The sequence below is a fragment of the Electrophorus electricus genome, chromosome 16, assembly GCF_041902795.1.
Source record: "Electrophorus electricus isolate QZ-2024a chromosome 16, ASM4190279v1, whole genome shotgun sequence".
Lineage (NCBI taxonomy): Eukaryota > Metazoa > Chordata > Actinopteri > Gymnotiformes > Gymnotidae > Electrophorus > Electrophorus electricus.
In genome coordinates this window covers 14752501-14773731 of record NC_137512.1, presented here as the reverse complement: position 1 = coordinate 14773731, position 21231 = coordinate 14752501, and the positions used below count along the sequence as shown (strand labels likewise).

The following is a 21231-nucleotide window of genomic DNA, read 5'->3' as shown; positions in this document are numbered from 1 at the left end:
TTCTCACTTTTGCTTTGTCCTAGGCTAGTGCTTGACCAAATGGATTACCTAATTTGTCCATAAGTTCAAAAAGGTTCCAAAGGTTCAAAATATACAAGCACACAGCAAAAACAAAACAATGTTCCTCCAGGACCATGGTGCAACACAAAACAAGTGCAAGTGCTTCATGTTCGTGGAACCAACCACATCTGATGCAGCCAACTACAGTTGAATTAATGTAATGCCATGTAAAATGGTTGAGGTGCCTTGCAGTCAATCTGGTTGCCACACAAGAGTACTAATGATTCCTCTATACCCTTTGATCTTCAGGCTCAACCAGAGCTGGGAACATGACAAAAGATTACATTTACAGCTGACACGTTTATCCAAAGTGACATATAATTATGACTGAGTACAACTTGAGCATTAAGGGCTTTACCTAGGGCCCCAACAACAACAGGGCTTGAACCAGCAACTTTCCAATTAAGTACTCAAGTACCTTAAGCACTGAACTACCACTGCCCAGATTACCTACTCAAGAAAGAGGTTGCAGTGTTGTTTTTTCCATAATGTGCATGACTGTATTTTGAGGGCAGAGCTCAAACCAGGTCAATAACATTGCTTTCCTGAAGCCCTGGGTGGGTGTCATAGTCAGTTTATGGATGTTTCCTCTTTCCAAGATAGTGGAATGTTCTAAATTCAGCACTCTCCTTCAAAACCTCTGGTGCAGTTTTCATCATCTCTAGTAAATCCTCATAACATTATTATATTGCATGTGAATTAAGCAGCTTTCTAATTCTGTTTATCCAGGACGGGGCTGACCCACTCCTCAGACAATGACATTTTGGACCCCAGCACATTTCACAGTACTTTCAAACTAGTACTGCTTGTAATAAAGGTGACTTAATAATAATAATAATAATAATAATAATAATAATATGTAGTTTTGTATCAGTGCTGTAGACAGAGTGAATATGCTATGTGTAGTTGTGGGAACTGCACAAACTTTGCACCATGGTAAGATAGTAGACACTAGATTTTAAGAAGGATTCTCAAGACAACACCACATTTTATTAGTTTTGTCTCATTCATGGAATTTCTGTCTTCCTCATTACTTCTGGAACTTAGGTTTTTGCAATTTTACATGACAGAAACATATATTATCAATTTGAATTCATACAAGGTCTTCATGTACGTTTATTTTGGTATGCCAACTTTGCAAACTCACTGACATTTATCCAGCTTACTGTCTTACTAATCTGCAGGCCTAGAGAAGTGTTATCTTCTAGAAAACATTAGCATTAACAGGTAGTGCTGTAAAAGTTGTTATTCTAGCCATAGTATGCAGTTGATTTTAGCGACCTCTAGTGGCTCAGGTTTTTATACTCTTGAGCTGTAGCGAAATATCGCGGTAGTTTTCGTCTACAAATCATTATATAACGACAGAGAACTGTAAAAAAAGGTTGATGAAAGAATGAGAATGAGAAATACTTAATTTTCTATTTAATTTACATAAATTGGAAATGTGCCTTTTGTCACTCGTACAAAAATATGAACACTAAAGTGTAAATAGGTGCTTTGTCATTATGGTAATAGACACTAGCATTAATTTAATACAAGTTGTCCATTCCTCATGAACAGCTACAATTCACACTGATATGCAATTTAGAGAAAATAGGTAAGTAAAGAATTATTCTGATTTAATGATGACCCATTTCAACAGTGGCTTGTTAAGGATGGACCCAATTAATAAATCACTATGTATAGATGCCACATACATAAGGTATCCATTCCTTATACGAATGTCTGCAATGCACAATTTACCATCACACAGTTTACACCACAATAAATATTTCATTTAAACATTGACTTTCTTAGTATGGATACAGCAAGTGGAATAAGATTTTTTTATATCCTTTTTTTCTGGACTTGGGAACTTTCAGGCTTTTGGCCTGAAAATAGCATCTGAAGCGCTGGGTAAAGTGGATGTGAACTGAACTGATTGGAATATGTGTTTAAGGTTTAAAATTCCAGAGTTTGAACCAAACATCCAGCCTGCACTAGCAAAAGGTCACTAAATGATATTCATTAGATGGCCTAAAACAGTAAGACAAAAAAAAATCTGCATACACGTTATTTGTGTAGTTGATATTTTACTAAAATGTCTTCACAAACAACACTTTCAATGAGTATCATTTTTCATATTTACCATTTAATCTATTTCAGGACATGAAGCAGTTTTCAAGGCACTGTGGCAGCTTACTCCGAGGGCTAAAAAGAGTTTTCTAATAAAGTACACAGCTTAATTTTGACGTGTATCTTTTATTTCTAAATTAATACAAACAATGCCAATAAATATCTGTAAATATTACAATACAATTACCTCTGTCAAAATAACAGCAATAACAATATTATGAATCAACAAGGCAAACATCTAAAATACAGAACTTAGCTCTACAAGTAGGGCAGGGTACCATGCTGCTCAGCCAAGTCTCAGGGCGCGTCTGATCTTGGCGGCTTGCAAACCATTTCCCCATGCAAACAATGCACCACATAGGGCGGCAGTAGCACTCCTGGCACTCGCCATCATCTTGGCATAGGCGCATTAGTTTTATGTTGGCGATTGTCTGCATACATCCAATACAAGGCTCTAGTTCCTGAGACAGGATGAGGGACAGAAATTATTGGTGACTTTAGGAGGCCACACTACACTCTGCTATAGATTTTAGAGCGGATGTGAGGATGATGGTCTCACCTGTCCACTTCTGTATTTGTAAACTTGGTTAATTTCAACATGAGATTTAAAGGTTTCCAGGAACAGCTCACTCAGAGTCAAATGGACAACCACATTAGTAGCATTTCTGATTGGGGCATGCAATTTCTCACATAATTCTCCATACTCTGTTGAATTCAACCTGAAGGAAACAGAATTAGAAAATGTTAGAACAAGAGGTTGAAGATACAGGACAGTAACACTAAAAATTAATTTTATTTATTAATGTACCTTATGTTAAAAGATTTAATTCTGGGATTAATACTAGCAACAGAAATAGTAAGAATCTGAACTGGAGTATTTGAGTCAGGAGACAGGTCATGTTGTTTTGAGCCTATAACAGTCAAATGCGTATCCTGTTGTTGAGCAACATGCAGCCAGTATGTTGTAACCTTCATCACCCAAGTATCAGTGACAATTACTCTGGCATCAGGTGGACCTGTTGCAAATTTCTCAATCCGGCGAAATTCTGTGTTGATGGATGATGCAACTGCCCTCCAGCTGGACTGTGGTAAGGCAAATGTGCTCAGTGTCTTAGATATTGGATGATTTGCCCATTCACGTGTGGACCAATAGAATGCAATGGCAGCACCCAAAAGCTGAAAAGCCATTGAGAGTACAAAATAGAGCTGCCACCCCGGACTTGCTAGATGAATGTAAATAAGACTCTCTTCTGGTTCCGCAAAACACATTCCTATGTAGTAGCCTGCAAACAAAAACATACTGATTAAAACATGCACATGTGAAATATGAATGTTGAACAGCTGATAACTGGCAATTGCCCAAACATTTTACTAGAAAAAAATCCCCCTCAGTTCATCAATCACATAATTTTTCATTATTTAAATATATATATATATATATATACATTTTTCAGAATTTTTTAACAACCACACAATCCACGTGATGAATCAGTTTACTGATAAGCACATCCATAAGATCCAGCCGCATTAAGTGGGAACTCCATCAACTGATAGCTGGCCTCAGTCACAGGTTAAGGTTAACGTCCATACTGCACAGTGAACTAACAACAATGTTCCGACAACATTACCACCTGTATGGTAAGCATCATGTGTTTGATTTGTATAAAACACAAATGTAATTTAAATGCATGAAGCATTGGCACTAATGGGATTTATAGATATCCTTATAATACATTTATGGCATTTAGCTGACACTTTTATCCAAAGTGACTTACAATTATGACTGAGAACAACTTGAGCAATTGAGGGTTAAGGGCCTTGCTCAGGGGCCCAACAGTGGCAACTTGGCAGTGGTGGGGCTTGAACCAGCAACCTTCTGATTACAAGTCAAATACCTTAACCAGCCCTGCAGAATAATACATTTTAAGAATTTTCCATTTGAAAATGTTTGAAATTTTTATGACATAAATCTCCCTATGAGAGTTTTAAAACTCAGGAAGAAGCTGTACAATTGCAAAGCTCTCGACAATGTTGTGCAGGGTGCAATTACAAATATATATATATATATATATATATATATATATATATATATATATATATATATATATATATATAAATAAAATCTCGAGAAGGCATGGATTACAAAACTGCAAAACTAGTATTTAAGACAAACCCTGCTAATAGCTGACTACGAATTGCGTGCTTTGGATTTAATGGCCATATTATTGTAATAACGGTCATAATCATATAATAAGCCTATATAACAGTGGTATTCATATCTGGATCTTAAATCTAAATCCGGTGCTGAATTATGCTATCCGTTGTAGTTGATTAAATGAGTAAATGTTTTCTGATTCAGATTCTTAGATGCATTTGTTATCAACGTTCCAACCCGAATGCGTTGTGTTTGTTTCTTGACTTATACGCAAGCTTCTCTTGTCCATGTCACGAAACCGACACAGACCTTAGTGGCGTCAGTAATACTAGGCTACTTTTAAATTTAACGGTTTTAGGCTCCTAAAGGCATTTTAACCACAAAATGCATGAAAATACTATTGGTATCGAAATGCTGAAATTTATTAGTCTTTCTTGGGCTGCCTAAGAATTTAATCAGATGTGCAAAAGACAATACTTGCAAGAATGTGCTAGCGAACAACTTTGTTTTTGTAATATTTATACATGTTTGTTGGTGTAAATTATAACAGGGACATTCAAATCGCAGTCCTTAAGGTCCAGCTCCTTAACCACGTAATGCTGCATTAACTAACGCTCTTTGTCGAGATACGTGGAGCTTTCAGTCTCTATTAGGTGAAAACATCCTAGGTAATTAGCTACGTTAACCTTTTGAATATAGGATACATTTAGCAAAGCATACCCTAAGATATCTGTAACACATTCGCAAGAGCTCCACAAAAAGATATTTAATATTTCAAAGTAATTAGCTAGTTAACCTAGGTTAGCTACTTAAAAGAACCCGGAGGCCTACCAAGTGGTAAAGAGCAGTGTAGTAAAAAAGTTAGGGTCGTTCTCTTGATGTGATATTGAATAAAGCCAATGTCTTCGCTGCCGAGCCATTCTGAGAAAATATTCTGCACCGTCAAACCCGCCGAACGAAATTCATTAGGTGTGAACAGAACGCATATAACAAATACAACATAAGCAAAAGTAAACGTTGTGTCTATTCGATCCATAACGTGGCAGCAGCTTACGCGAACACTAGCTAGCTAACCTAGCTATTCTTCCGCGTTGAGTCACGTGATGTAAATAAAACTTGCGCGCATCAAAATGCGCCGCACCCGTCGACGAGAATAGTTGTTTGCAGTCGTGCACCACTTAGAAATATAGTGGGTTTATACTTAGCTAGTTACAGAAATGACACTTTGTTTGCCTGCCTTTGATAGCTTACTATATATTTAAGAAAAATAGGCCTAGTTGTTGAATGTCTATATATATCCACTTATCCTACATATCGAGCAGTCCTTACCCAGGCCGGCTGTGGAATAGCCGTGGGTAGTGCGGCCCACACAAAGACCTACACAAAAACCCACCTGGATCCTTCATAGGTCACCCTACACTGGACCTGGCCAAGCATTCTGGAATGTGGCTCACTGTGGGCTGACTGTAGGCAGCGCCGATGTGGCCAAATATAGGGGATTGATAATTCAATACTGTTCTATGTTGCTTGAGCCATGCATTTGGCAGGGGTACCGTGATGCTGCCTCCCCCCATCATTTGATGGTGGTGGCATTGCACGCGGCTTTTTGTTTACGTTTATTTCTTTTGTTGCACATGTTCTTTGTTTTGGTTTGTTGCCATGGCTTACTCAGGTGGTGCGTGCTTTGGCCTCTGTATCCACACCACCTGTTTCCTAATATCTCATTCATTATTTATTAATTTATTAATAATTATTAATTATTTCCTAATATCGCATTCCTTATTTAAGCCCTTTCGGTTTAAATGACCGAGGTTGGATATTGATGTTACATTCACTTTTTGTTGTTCTTGTTAGCGCACTTTTATGTTTGGTTTCATTTTATTACTTTCATTAAACACTTCAGTTGGAGACCTGCTTCTCTTTTTTTTCCTACATGTTCTATGCCTGTGATGCACTGGCTCTAAATTGTGCAATAATTGTGCAGTATTCTGCTAAATTATGTGCATTCTGGGCAATTCTGAATTTGGAAACACATTTAGAATAAATTACTAAACTATTTGGACAAAAGTGGTCACAGTTTCCCAGCTGACTTTGTCATCATATACAGTTTTCACATAATTTTACTGTTATTTACTGTTCATTGTCAATTGTACATTAGTGTGAAAGTAATTCAAGTAATAACATTCTGAAGTACTGCAAAAATATACAATGACTAGAATCAATATTATTACTTTATTTATTCATGTATTCATTAATACTAAATAATAATAAATAGTCACAACAATATTAAATAATAAATAGATAATATTAATTAGCTATTGGATTTTTGGTATTCTCTTTTGATGTGCTCCAAAAATGGTCTCAGAGCCAGTGGCTGGTCACACAGTGTTTTCTTGTTGTACACAATATCCTAGGGAAAAACAGAAGAAATCGGTTAAGAGTGCAGGTGCACTCATTTCATAGGTGTGTATATGCTGATACAATGGCTAAAATAATCATGATCAAACCATTTTAACTCAATCTTCCTTAGTACACATTTGGCTTTAAAAAACATAATGACAGTCATATGATATTATGACAGTGGCCATAAAGATCAAATATGAAATTGGCCACCTGCAAGACATGACTTTGACTTGATGAAGATCCCAGAGCTACTGAAAACACTGGCCTGTTGAAGTTATCTTGAAGCATACATTTTCCACCTTTGACCTTTTTAAAAATCTTTCCAGCACATTAAATGTGTAAATTCATGTCTAATAAATGTAATACAAATATTTATATATTCACTGTTAAGTTTAATGAAAAGTATTCATGTAATTTTTTGGTTATTTCATGGTCTTAATGCAATTTAGAAATGGACTTATTTTAATTTGTTCATGAATAAAGCATTCTTAGAATATTTATTCTAAATCAACAGCTGAATTTGAATTACAGTTTGGATTTAGCATACAATAAACTAAACAAAATTAAAAAGTTTATAATGCTACTTTAATCAAGTGTATACAAACTATTCAGAGGTTTTTAAAATGTTTCCTGCTTCACTACAAGATATGTTATTGCACTTAATTCGTTTTTATGTGATTCTGCTATTCCAAGCTAAATGGCTGTTATTACCTCCAGTGTCCTAAGCACTCGACATATGTTGTGTGTCACTGGGTTGTTCTCGTCGCAGACAACATTTAGCTCCTTCAGTCCATATTCAATACACTGGTAATCATCGCAGCTGTCCTAAAAATGGAAATAAACATTGGTTGCACAGTGTCTAAAATGACTTGTAATCATCAGAATGTATAAGCATATGAAAAAAAGGTCACATACCATTTTTTGGGGCTCCCAGAGGCACCTGCATTCAGATGTCTTCAATAAAGAAAGAATAATTCTTCATGAACTTTTTTTCTTGGTCTTTTTAAAAAACAGACTTTAAATATTGATTGTTATGTCTATAAGATCCACAGATAATCTAAGAACAGTCTCACTGCAGGTTTCAAAATGTAACTGCGTACAAGTATTTCCCCTAATAGCAACTAAATGCACTCAGTAATTCTGCAAATGAATATGTTCGGAAGGAAGTTACTGCAATGCATGAGTGATACAATCTAAACATTATCAGATGAGAGTCATTTGAAGTAAATTCGCAATGCATGACAACTCATGCGTTCCCATTAAAAAAAATGTTTCTGTTGTTTAATTGTTGAATTCCATGTTAATGTTACTGAATCCAGATTAACCTCTTTTCTGAAATTGAATAGAGACACAGAGAGTACGTACCAGTTCTTTTTTGCAATTTTCTGGACAGATCTATGAATTAAGAGCAGATGTATCAAATGTTAACATTAAAATATTACATACTCATTTGAATATTTTTAATACTTTCTAGCATATGGCAAATGTGTAACATTAGCTTACCTGAACTGAACGATGTAATAATTCTTCAACTGGTCGAAAATCTACTTCAAACTCTGTCTGTGCAACAAATCGACAGCTTACAAAAAGATGATAGCAAATCAGTGACAGCAGAATGATGAAATATGAAACGGTGTTCATTGTCCTCTCTATGCGTTTGAATCCTGCTCATGGTGCATTTGTGTGAAAAGATGCACCTTTTAAAACTCCTGAATAAAAATTCCATGGGAGAGGGAAATCCCTTTTGCTGCATTTAGTGCTATAGTTATTTGTCATATTGTACCCACATGAGCACTTTTACCCAAGTGGTAAGGAAAACGTTTGCCATATTATTCACAAATAAGTTAACCACTATCTTTTAAATCTTGCACTACCTTGACTCACCCACTATGTCTGGCTGCATCATTATGATACTGTTTTTCCAGAAGTCCTATAGGCAGGCATCTTTTTGAATATTTTTGTTCAGAATTTTGATGATTAAAGATGGTTTTCTTACAATAAGGGGATTTTTTTCCCTGAACTTTACTCCAGTTCAACCTGATTTAACTTGATTGAACTACTTATAATAATGCTCCAGAGCATATGCAATAACATAAATATTTGAGTTAAAGTCTGGACAAAGCTTCTTCTTTGTGCATAGCTGAAAATATTACTTAAAAAATTCTCTAATTACTCTTAAAATTACTTGCTAAAGATTTGATGCATGAACTTGTACACTTAAATGTGTTAAATTCATGGTTTTCAAAACAGCAGTGTTTGAATAAAATCCTGGATTATTTTATGATAGAGAATGTGTGTATATGTGTGTTTACATGTATGTGAATGCATTCATACAGATGGCTTGGTGTTTGTATCTTTTTAGCTGTATATATCTACATCTAGATCCCTAGCATGCCCAACCAATTAATTAGTGAATGGATTACAGGGATTTTCATTCTGCTATTTACGGTGATAATGTGAAAATAAGGCAATTAGAACACTTAACATCTTTCTTCAGGTTACTGATTATTGGTTAATACAGTTACATTTACATTTGCATTTATGGCATTTAACAGATGCTCTTATTCAGAGTGACTTACAAAAGTGCTTTGTCCTTTACTCATAGAATATCTTAGTACAGTACAGTATGGTAGAGTCCAACGTATCAATGAACTAGAATACAGGAATTAATGCTGATACCTAGAAGTACAAAATACATAAGGTCTATCTTAAACAATGATAAGTGCAATAAACAATAAGTGCTAGAGTTTGTTAAACAACATAAACAATACCCTACAATAAGTACTAAATTAGTCAGTTAATATGGGAGCAGTGTCAGTTGTCCTGCACCTGGGTAGCTTCCTGCAAGAGAAAGGGCCAAATCCTTCGTATGTTACAAAGGAGAAATCTGCAAGACCAGGTTAGATTAGAAACATGAGTTGAGAATGACAACTAGTTGTCCAAAGTTATGCCTAGGCTACGGGCAGCTTCGGATGGTGATACCAGGGAATTCTCGAAGGAAACTGTGAGGTCATGGTAAGGATTGGAAGTACCTGGGATGAACAGGAGCTCCGTTTTACTGGGGTTGAGTTAGAATTATTACTTTGTAAGAACAGGAATGTTTTGTGCCTGAAGCATCTTTTAGTAGACTTTGCTGGCATTGCGGCCTAAACAAGTTTGAGAAATATTCTGGAACTAATTTTTGTGTGTTTCTTTTTACCTGTGAGTTTTTCCTGACACAATGGTCAAGTTTGCCCAACAGAAACTTAAATGGTGAGACATTCAGTTGCTGCAACCACCAAATCATTTTTGTACTACACCTTGCTGTTATTTCTTCTCTCTGAATGGTTACATGACATATTTAAAGTATTTTGTGAAGTTATCCTGTTGCATCTTAAGTTACCCTATAGTCTATATCAAGCAAACATCAGTTAAATATTTATTCTCAGTAATCTGTATTTATAATATATTTCTTACAGAAGTGTAAAGTCATTAATGTTTGGTTCTAATGCAGTAGACAACATTACTAGAAATACATTACCATATGTATAAGTAAAACAATCAATTACAAAGACTGCTTACTTAGTTGGGATTGCTTTGTGTGTTTAACCACATGCTGGCAATGGATAAAATATATCCTTATCTAGAGTGTGAAGTCACTTTTTGCCTTCTAAGAAAGACAGGGAAAGCCCCTTCTACAAAGTAGAAAATAGTTTTCAGAGGCATTGCTCTGTGATGACTAAGCAGTGGAGATGCCCTTCATCATTACAGTATCAGCAGGACAATTTGTATTTGAGGGTGATAAGGACTTACAGACTCACAAACTCAACAAAAGTGTGCATGTTATCAATATAATAAAAGTTTACGAAAGTATTTATTTTGGACAAAATTGACCTCTTTGTACTTAAGTAAAGATTTTTTTTCAGTGTTTAAGACTACATGATAATTTTAATAAACATGGGCAGGATATTCTGTCTACACGTCATGGTGCTAGTGGAAACCTTGACATACTAAATATGACTCTACCAAATCCTCTTGGACACCTCCTACAGAGGAATTCAAACACTGATTTTTTTATTACATGTGAAAGAGAAGTTGGAAACAAATTTCAGCAAACCAACAAAAAATCGTAATTTTAACCAAGCAAATATGACCAACAAAATAAGTCAAATATGAAATGCATCCTAGTTTTAGATTTTTGAGGGATTTTACAAGGTTCCTACTAGTACCTTTTTTTCAGCAAGTCAACATGACTGCAATATCACAGTTGTAGGAAAATCTAGAAATGGCTAAGGTTATGGCTATAGGCAGGTTAGTGATCACAGCATCTGTTATAATTGAATTCATATGAAGTACAGTGAAATCAGTCATTGTAATTTTGCATGAGATTCTGTTGCCAGTTAATTACACTGAAAAGTCCATTATACATGCACTGCAGAGCCACCACAGGATGCAGCAGCAATCATTAGTGGTCAATTAATATTTCATAAATTTAAGTTTACAGTATTTATGTTGTAGGGAATGTGTCAACACTTCGACCTGTTCCACAGCAAGAGGTTAGCAAATTTATCATGTTTGTATGGGTAGTGCCTCCATAAAATGATAGACACTGAAATTAGTTTGTAAAATGTTACATGTTTGGTGTAGGCAGTTGTGTGTTTGTTGTCATTTTTGCAGTTGCTTGACTGTGAAGTAGTAATTTCTGTTCACATTGTGGTGCACATAAACTGTCAAGTCAAGACGATGCCATTCCCAGTTACAGGGTTGGGTAAGCCCTCTCTAGATTTCAGTTAGACTAAAGCTTCCCAAAACATAACACAACATATATTTCACAATATCTTAACATATACCATTTATGTATGCTAAAAAAGTGTAAGGACTTTGACAGTATTATACAAGTTATCTAGTCAATATTGTCAATATTACAATACTCTCAATGGAATCCTTACTTGTAGCCTATAGACAAAGCCCCATAAAAGTACAATTACACAGCCTATAGTTGTTCCCTAAAAAAGAGAGATCAGCAACAAACTCCAGTTGTTGATAAGCCAAACTATTATACAAAGCATAATACCCTCAGCGCAATACTACAAAACAAACAACAAATAGCACAGTAAAAAGTGAAGCAAATAAAACACATGGCACACTCATACACTCCAGCCCTACAATAGGATATATAACCATACAGTGATGATTATACCCCCCCCCCCCCAGCTCCACAGGGAGATGATGCTGTTTGTAGCCAATACCATACCAGCGTAAGGGCATCCTTCCTAAACTACACATTGCCAATCCCCTTCTGAGCATGCTTCTATGCATGCTTATCCAGCTTGGTGGCTAGTATTCTTGAGAGGAGCTTCAATGCTGAGGACAGGCAGGTTATTGATCTTTAGCTCGATGGTGTTTGGCCCTGTTGGGGTCCATCATAACCAGTACTGTTTTGCCCTGTGCTAGCCTTCCTGGATGGGAGCTGGTAATTAGCAGCTGCTAGCTGGTCATGCAGAGTTGTGGTTTTCTTTAGCCAGTGGCAATGTTAGCATCTGGGCCTGTGCGGCCCAGTTCTTCATATTTGTGACCTGCTGTTGGTCATCTTTTATAGTACTGGTTTGCTTTGAGATCTTTTAACCACTGAGCACTGGTGTTATGTGAAGATTAATTCTTATATATGCTCTTCCAGTACAGTTGTTTCATGTCTGGGAGGATCCACAGTCAGGGTCTTATTGCACTGTAACAGATTATACTGTTGATAGTTCTTTGCCAAACAGGGAATTTACTCTTTTGGCCACTGCTTCTTTCGGTTATCTCTACATTCAGGATGCCAGTGCTGTTAACCTTTGTTTAGCAGACTCAAGCGTCTCACTTACTGGCTGCCCAATGTGTTTCTTCCATAGCCAGACACCATCTTTGATCTTGATGCGCTTCTGAAGCGCTGTCAGTTTGTTGAGTTCCATCTGAGGTGGCTGTATCTTCATTTCCAGCCTTTATTTCCAAGGTAGACATTGGGAGTGGCCTGTTGCCTAGAGTCTCAAGCATGAATGCTACAGTGGCATATACAAACTTGTTGGCTTTAGTTATGCTGGTGGTTGGGAACGTGCTTATTGCTGCAGATCATCTGATGGGAAACTACTAGAATGTCAATGGAGCCTACAGTGGTGGCCCCTTTCATGTAACCTCTATCACTGGTCTTGCTGTTGTAGTAGCATTCCATTAATTCAATGTTATCCAACTTTGACCATTTTTTGCTTGTTACTATCAAATTGTCCTGGTTCATCAACTTTTGATGCAGACCTTGCTAATCCAGGTGGCATGACTCTGTTCATGCTCTCATGTATCAGATATAGGCAAATTGTCTAGCCTGTTAACATTAGTGTAGTTTTTTTGCACTCGCCAGACCCAGGGATTGAATCTTGTTCTAAAATTGGTACATGTTGGTTTTCTCAACAAAACCAAAAAAAATAAAACAAGACAAAGGACATTTTCATGGCACAAAACAACTTTCTATTTTAGTTGCTATGATATATATTGCAAAGTCATACACGTATGTCCAAAATACATCTATTTTCATGCTAGCACACTCAGAAGCACTATGTGCAAAATGTTGAAGTAGAATATGGAATATAAATAGGATAATATACATATAAATATGATAATGTAAATTATAACAAGATCAATTAAATAGGTAAAGTGGAATTTATTAAATAAGAGGAAGTGGTGATTCATTAATTGTAGTTTTCTTGGTAAATCATGCATTCCTTTTATAGATAAAATGGCACAATATAAGACTGAATTAAAAGGTTAGCTGGCTATTTCTAGATTCTCTTGTAGCCAATAATTAAAAGTTCATAAAACTGTGACTCACACCCCATGACTTGCTCAAAATAGCAGCAAGAGACCAAAAGAGGTGTATTTCTTGGTTGTTAATCTTGTTGTTGGTTAAAAAATGGCCTCCTTAACTTCCCTTATATACAAATTTTTCATATAAAAAACTCATCATGTGATGTTTAATACCAGAATTCATCTTTTCAGTGTGGACAAAAACAACATGCAAATGTAAATACCAAAGGATGAGTGAGACTTTAAGTCTAATATTTAATTTACTATTAAAACTAGAAAACAAAAACTGTATGCTAAGGGCAAAAAAATTTGCAACTATTAGAATGAATCTGCAATAGACTGAAATACATTTAGCACATCTCTTTTATCAGCCGTACACCCAACAAATCAAATCATTAGCTATAATAAAAATATTATCAGTGACTAGAATTAAAAACAGGGACAATTCTCAAGATATAATCTATAGTCTAATATAAAATATAATATGTTTCAGAGCTTCTTTTTCACAATAAAGGCCTACATATATAGCTGTTTTTAATTTACATTGTTAATAAAAGGTTCATGGTTACTGTTTAGAAATAAACATCTTCATCCTATCTGGAAATGACTGATCGTTAAATGTAGGACTGTCCTAATTAAATCATATAAGAAAGAAATGTGTAGCCTATTTATCTGTATAAGATTATTCTCCAGGGTGAGGTTCATCTTCATCCAATCTAGGAAACAATAATCTTCGTTTAGAGGGTAAACTTTGCAGCCAAAGATGTAGCCCACATTGTGAAAATTACTTTAAAGTTTACTTCACTGGTTGGCAAACTATCCACCAGGGCTTCCACCATCATAGTTAGTCAGGCTGCCTGTTTTGGTCTCTGCGATTCTTAAATTGTCTGCTGAATTAGAGCTCTCCAGTAATTTGCCTATCTGTATTGTGGGTATTTTAGTCCTTATATTAACTGAAAGGATGGTCTTACACTGCACTTTGTAAGCATGGATTTTACATCTAAAACATGTAACTTGAAAATCCCTTATAAAATTGCAGAATAATACAGAGTTAGCTTAAGTAATCAAAAAACACCAGACTAAATCAAATAAAACATCATTTTTTCTTTACTGAGTATGCACCAAATTGAGTGTGGAACACGTAGTGGTGGTCTCCTATTGAGATATAGGGTTTACCTCTTCCACTTCTCTCAAATTCTAAATTTAATTTGCTTTCTGAGTAACACTGCCTCTTTGAACACTGACTCCATGGCAAGCAATCACTTTTTCAGAACATGATTCCTGAGGGATTGTGTTTTAACCCCAAATTTTCCAGGCAAAATGGAATGGAATGGCTTCAGTCTTCAAACAGACTTTCAGCAGTTTTCAAAAATATTAAAGTCCAGACTATACGAAATGTTGCTGCCATAAATTATATTAAGATGAGGATCTTTAGATGTTTCACAATATTTTAAATTTGTTTAAAAATCATAAAACCCAGGTAAGGATATCTTTGATTTGTGTTAATGTAGCCTGGTATTCTGGCTGATGAACAGAAAGTGACAATACACTGCTTCAATGAATTTGACATCAACTACATTCATTAATATTTGTTGCTAGCTATTTTTTTTTAAAGAACCAGCATGCAACATGGTTAATTAACAGATGACCTGGACAATGTCATCCCTACGAGCATGAACCTCAAATGTTGCACAGCTCAATATAGATTTGGTAGTCTTTGTTTTTAAGCCATGCAAACTTTATTTGATCTTTTGAAAGTACAAATATTGTTAAATAGGTAAGCAAATATTCCACATTGCTATCTTACTATAAGGCTCTTGATGGGCAGTTTATTTTAAGGAAATAATAACCAAGCCTATAAAGTTTAAATGTATTGTTTAATATTTCCAGTTTTTGACATTCATAGACATAACATAATGTTTTAGATATTTAGATATTTCAGATCAGAGAATCTCAGCTGCAGTTCTGGGGAGCCACTGTCCTACATATATGTGCAAAAGATAGCAGCATGATCTGTGATAGCAAATACGTAGGAATTTCCAAAACCTAACTTGTATGAGAAGGTTAGGGATGGAGTGCCACATTTGTACTTGTTCTTATTTATATATATATATATATATATATATATATATATATATATATATATATATATATATATATATATATAGCCACAAGAAAACCTACTAATTTCTTTTAAGGACTTCTGTTAATATTCACGTCATTTTACTAGATGCAGGTGGCTTGCAAATGTTTATATTTGGAACCTATGAGATGTCTCTAAAGGAGTACATTGCTGTACATACTGCATCTAAATAAAGCAAGTTAAATCACAAGTGTAGGAATGAGTTTGTTGGTATATTATATTGCATAGCTAAGCAACAGTATATGACAGTATAATGTTCTGTGTATTCTTGGTTAAATAGAGTTGTCTTTAATTGTTATCATGACTTAAATGGAGATAAGATCACTTTTTGGGAGCTGAACAAGCAAAAAATCCAGATAGCACAGTTTACATTTACATTTAAATGTAAATGTAATACAAAAGAATTCACAAACTCTAATTTTTGCATGTCAAAGAAGCACAGATACATGTGTAGGTTGCTTAATACCTTCTGCTGATTGTTTTACCTAAACTGTAAGTAGTGAGCACTTCAGTATTGTGCATAGTCATGGTAATCCCACTGTTCTTAAAAAAAAAAAGACATCATATGGTATGGTTTACATGGGTTTACATATAAATGATATGAGTTTACAATTCAGCACTGTACATGCTTCTTCCTTCTTGAGATGGTGGTCCCCAAGCCCAGTTCCACATATTATGTTGAGAATCAATAACAGTGATGGACAGAGAGAACAGGAAAAAAATGCAACAGTACAGTGTCCAGGTTTTTTCAGTGTCCATAGAAGTACACAGTTTTTGACATAATGTCAAACCAAATTTCCTTTTGGTTTCTGAAAGTGAAGCTATTTTTATTTCTGTTTAGAAAACTAGTTTCATAAGCAGTCAGACTAGCTAATCTGTTTTCTGTAGGTAATTAATCATTGTGCTACATAGGTATTTGTTGTTCATTCTTATTAGCACCAACTACCCATTGCTATTATGCAGTAATATTCAAAGTAATATTCTGCAACATGATAAATTCGGTGACTACACTGGGATGATAGCAACCAAAGGTTTTTTTCTTTCCCACTTAAATTAATGTCCACTGATTTATTAAATCAAACCATTCTAGCACTTTAACTCTGATATGAGCATATACTGTATTTTACTAACATGGTCAGTTTCTATTGCTCCCTAGACCTTTTTTTTCCACAGTGGTTATAGTCTCCAATGACCCAAACATCAAACATTTCATTGTCACATCTGTTGTTACTATGAACAGACCATCTCCGCTCCCCTAGAGAGACTCCTCTATGTCCATGCTATTTCTCATCTGCAGAGGCTTGTGCTGAAGGGTTCCTCCATTCATACGACATAATTCCTGCAGGTTGGCCTTGACTAACTGCACTTCCACTGCCTCTGACTTGTCTGAAGCCATTTCTTCAGCCTGTTTAGTGTCTGGAAGTATATTTATTTTCTGAGCCTCCGCTTCCTCTAACGTGTTCTGAGAACTTATATTTAAGGAAATTTTGACTGAAGTCACCTCTGGATCAGTGCCAAGAACATCACCTGGACCAAAGGTCTTCTGTGAAGGAGCAGGGAGCTGACCAGGGATATGAGGCTGGTTATTGTTCTCAAATGCTACTTCTCTCTCTTTCATGCCCACTAAATCACTGCATCTGTTGAAGCCTAGCAGAGTGATATTATTCTGTTTCGCTGTAACTGGTCCGGTGCCATGAGCTGCTTCAATATCTTTGAACATATTACGGATATTGTAACTCTCCTGAGTTTTCTTGGGGGTATGCATGTGATCTGATGGGTCCTCTGATTCAGGCATAGAGGGATTTGTTGATTCTTGAAAACTGTTCTTCTCCATGTGAGTGACACGAAACCTGTAAAGACCAGAATTTGGCTTTATCCAATATTAACATTTGGGGCAAAGATACATTTGAATGTGGTTCAAATGTTAACAATGCTCACAGTAACAATATTGTTGACCAACCCCCCACCCCGCCTACCCCCTTCAGATATCAGAAATAACTTATTCATAATTCACATTAAACACAGGAATATCATAGGTCTTGTGTGACTCACCTGCCCACAGAGAATACAGTCTGCTCTACTGGTCTGCCCTTGCTTCGTACTACGCCGTTTCTGTGATGAGTTTTCTTGAAATGACTTTTCATACAATGGTGGCAAGAGTTTTGATCACTCCCTGAGTGTACTGTATGAAGATGAGGGGGAATACCACCCAAACTCTCCTTGCATTGAATTCTGTTTTTTTTAAAAAAGAGTACACCATCATTTAGCTTACTTTTGTTGCTCATCACTCTACTCACATTAACTTTTAGAGCAAAACTATAATCTATAGCAAGGTATCTCACTGTACAGAAACATACACCACAAAGTTAAAGCTTGCTATGTAACTGTACCTATATGTTCATATTGTTAGTGCCCCTATTTGATTTCAGACAATAACTTAATGTTAGCTATTCAAGATCAGGAAGCCAACAGTAACTGTAAAGGAGTTTATACTCTCTGTGCACACTTTAAAGTTGATTGCATACTATTGATTAGCAAACAAGACTAGGCAAATAACACATAGCAGTACTTTTTAAATATGCACCTAAAATTATACCTCGGGGCATGCTGTTCACAATTATTCTGTTTTCCTAGCATTTCATTGAAAGCCTCCTTATTGGCTGGAATCAAAATATGAAAGAGGATTAAAATTCTTATACTCTGTAAAATAAAAACATGCGGTAGAATAGATCTTGTCAATAACAAACAGTGACATCACTTTGTTTACCCAAAACAGCCCAATTCAATAAACAGATAGATAGATAGATAGATAGATAGATATATAGATAGATAGATAGATAGATAGATAGCATATATACAGTTAATACACAGAGGTCATAAGGGTTTACTTGCTGTGAATGAGCAAATTAATAATATGAATAAAGTATATGAATAATATGAATAAATTAACAATACAGAACTAAAATTGACAAGAAAAAGAGTCATACCTTCATTTTCAATAATGCATTTAAGTATTTGCTCTACTGTATCTTGATTGTTCTCAGATCCATCTGAAAATAGAAAGGAACAGTTGTCACACTGAAGTAAAATATTACCTAGATCATGTTGCTGGGGAAAAAAAAAGATTAAGCACGTCAAAAAAGATTAAGCAGTGAAAATGTTTAAACGTTGTTATGCCTTTGCAGTAGAATCTCTTATACAGCTACTAACCTAGTCTTGGCCAGAATGAAGTGTGTAAACTAAATAACATAATATTGATATAAGTGCTGATGTGACAGAATTGAGCAAAAATACTATTTGCAGTCTGCCACCCACCATCACTGTCGGCCCTAAATGTTTCTTTGGTGTCTTCATCCTCAGGCTCGCCTGTGCGACAGCGGTATCCCTTCTTCTTAAGTATATGACAAATGATAAAACCCAAAAGACCCGTGATGAAGAAGAAAAAGACTAGGAGGAAGATTATATATGGTGGAGGCACTTCGCCCACAGTGGATGTCTCCTGGTCAGTCATGCTCTCTTCTTCTGCTTACACTCCCTCCCTGGGTAGAAGACAAAAAGAAACAACTGGCTTTATGCCATTGTGATTGCATTTCATGTCTGACATTCCTCAAGATGGTACCTTTAAGTTTATGTCAAGCATTGAGCTTTTCAGCAGAATTCATGGAGAACCGAAATCTTGTCACACCGTTGGACTTTCTTGGCTCTGAGAGATAACCTCCTTCTCAGCTTCTGCCACACACGTTCATGAGCACCCCGGGTTATCTTACCATGCAGATGATTACACAGGAGAGTCCACACCCTCTGCTGTCATTCACTGGGAAGCATTAAAACTGTAAGGGAAACATATACTTCAGCTACCAGCTTCTTTATTTTGGAATCTGTAGTAAATCTAACAGAGACAGTAACACTGCAATAAGTAAGCAACTAGCCTAAGTAAGTAGTAAGTAATTATTATTATTATTATTATTATTATTATTATTAGTAGTAGTAGTAGTAGAATAGTAGTAGCTGCATTTTTATTACTTTTTCTAAAGTTTCAAAGTGCTTATATCTAAAGATTTTATTATAAAACATATGATATAATAATAACAAAAATAAACTTACAATACAATTAACATGGTACTTGACATAAGCAGAATAAACTTTTTAGTGAAAAAAATGTCAACGCTACATGATTTTGGGACTGTGGCAAACGAGTAGCTAGCTACTGTGATTCTCATATACTGAATGATCTTTATTAGTTACATTAACTCTAGAGATATACCAAATAGGATTGACAGTCAAATGTAAACTGTAATCCATCACTTCTGGCACCACTACTGTGCTCTGAAGTGTGCTGAGTAACTGTAACTGCAGGGGTCTCTACTTGCCGTGCATTGTCAGTCATTGTCTAGAGTCTTTCATTAGTGGCTTGATTTTGACCGAAGGGTAGGTCTGTGCTCATGATATATTTAAACTATAATTGCATTTGTGAATGTACTAATGAATAGGCTGCAGCAAAAAGCTGCTGGGAAATCAGGGAAGAATAGGAAGTGCTGGAAAAGGGTCTACTGTATATGCAAAGCAGTCAGTTATTTTTATCTTATTTTACTGTATTTTTGTCTATTTGTGTAAAGCACTTTGTCAGAAAGTGCTTTGTAAGAAAGGTCTGTATAAATAAAGCTTTGAAATGACATTGTGTATGACATTGTGTATGAAAAGTTCCTTGCAAATAATTTAGCCATGCCTTGACTGAGTTTGGACTAAAATAAAGACATCAAATTTACTTTTTAAAATGTATTATTTTAAATTATTAGGTTTTACAATTTTCTGGCTGCTATGCTAGGCCTCATTATTAATAGGGTAGAATATTAAAGAGTAACTATCTAAACTCAGTATTTTAGCATCAGGCAGGCAGAAGGGAAATGTTGAATTTGTGGTTGTCCAGATAAGAAAAAAAAACAAACATTCTGAGTTTCCATGGAGTAATGTAATGGGGTAAACTTTAGTAGCAAAACAGCAGTAAGCATATCTTAAACATGTTATATAGATTAGAAAACTGAAAACACAAGCATGTACAGTATCTTCAGCACCCTGTCTGTCTTTGGCACCGATACTGATCTGACGATAGCCAGCAGTCCGGCATGCTACCTTGTATTAATTATATTACTGGAGATAGGAAATTCAAAGAACGAGTGGACTTTTTAAATGAAAGTCATATATGCACAAATAATGGGGGAAGTAAATGTAGTTAAAGCAGTTAAAACAACTTCAAGAAAGATAAGAAACCATGTCTATCCATTTTCCACATACAAAACATTTTCAATGTTTCCATTTGACGTAATAAGGGTGAGCTTTAACAGAAAACCTAATAGCAGGGGAAGCATCTAGTGGATACATTTGCTGACACAACAGTTACAATAAAGGCTTCTTTCCACAAGAATAGGAAGAAACAGGATATGAATATCACAGCAAAAAATTCTAACAGTGCGAGAGATTCTTTAACATGACTCAGCATTAGAGTGTCCTTTCTGAGGGCTTAAAGGCTGGCCTGTCATCTATT

General features: G+C 35.6%; 3 protein-coding genes and 1 long non-coding RNA gene across 4 annotated transcripts in view; all 4 read right to left on the bottom strand.

Annotated features, from left to right (window-relative positions):
- Window positions 1-2171: 2171 nt before the first annotated feature.
- tmem129 (transmembrane protein 129, E3 ubiquitin protein ligase) lies at window positions 2172-5423 on the bottom strand. The gene is made up of 4 exons (XM_027030768.3): window positions 5162-5423; window positions 2984-3458; window positions 2735-2894; window positions 2172-2636 (listed from the first exon to the last, which is right to left on the bottom strand). The coding sequence occupies exons 1-4, from the start codon at window positions 5364-5366 to the stop codon at window positions 2391-2393; spliced, it is 1086 nt and encodes a 361-aa protein (XP_026886569.1). The 5' UTR covers window positions 5367-5423; the 3' UTR covers window positions 2172-2390.
- A 1185-nt stretch (window positions 5424-6608) lies between these two features.
- Window positions 6609-8063, bottom strand: LOC113590577 (uncharacterized). Its single transcript, XR_003412110.3, has 3 exons — window positions 7649-8063; window positions 7445-7558; window positions 6609-6740 (listed from the first exon to the last, which is right to left on the bottom strand). It is a non-coding gene; the product is annotated as an uncharacterized LOC113590577 (long non-coding RNA).
- A 7240-nt stretch (window positions 8064-15303) lies between these two features.
- Window positions 15304-19075, bottom strand: rell2 (RELT like 2). The gene is made up of 4 exons (XM_081698471.1): window positions 19005-19075; window positions 18677-18739; window positions 17742-17921; window positions 15304-17539 (listed from the first exon to the last, which is right to left on the bottom strand). Exons 3-4 carry the CDS (start codon window positions 17831-17833, stop codon window positions 16945-16947), a joined length of 687 nt encoding a protein of 228 aa, XP_081554597.1. The 5' UTR covers window positions 17834-17921; window positions 18677-18739; window positions 19005-19075; the 3' UTR covers window positions 15304-16944.
- Window positions 19076-20654: 1579 nt separating this feature from the next.
- The window catches only part of hdac3 (histone deacetylase 3), a 21599-nt gene continuing 21022 nt past the window's right edge, over window positions 20655-21231 (bottom strand). Inside the window, exon 15 of the mRNA XM_035532069.2 lies at window positions 20655-21231. This exon is cut by the window's right edge and continues 2884 nt beyond it. The gene's annotated coding sequence lies outside the window, so the exon portion shown is untranslated.

Coding starts and splice junctions, on each gene's coding strand:
- tmem129 (XM_027030768.3), bottom strand. CDS start 5,366: ATGGATCGAATAGACACAACGTTTACTTTTGCTTATGTTGTATTTGTT. Junction 3,459..5,161: donor ACACTGCTCTTTACCACTTG/GTAGGCCTCCGG, acceptor TTTTGTTTGCAG/GCTACTACATAGGAATGTGT. Junction 2,895..2,983: donor ATTAAATCTTTTAACATAAG/GTACATTAATAA, acceptor TGTTTCCTTCAG/GTTGAATTCAACAGAGTATG.
- rell2 (XM_081698471.1), bottom strand. CDS start 17,833: ATGAAAAGTCATTTCAAGAAAACTCATCACAGAAACGGCGTAGTACGA. Junction 17,540..17,741: donor ACTGTATTCTCTGTGGGCAG/GTGAGTCACACA, acceptor TGGTCTTTACAG/GTTTCGTGTCACTCACATGG.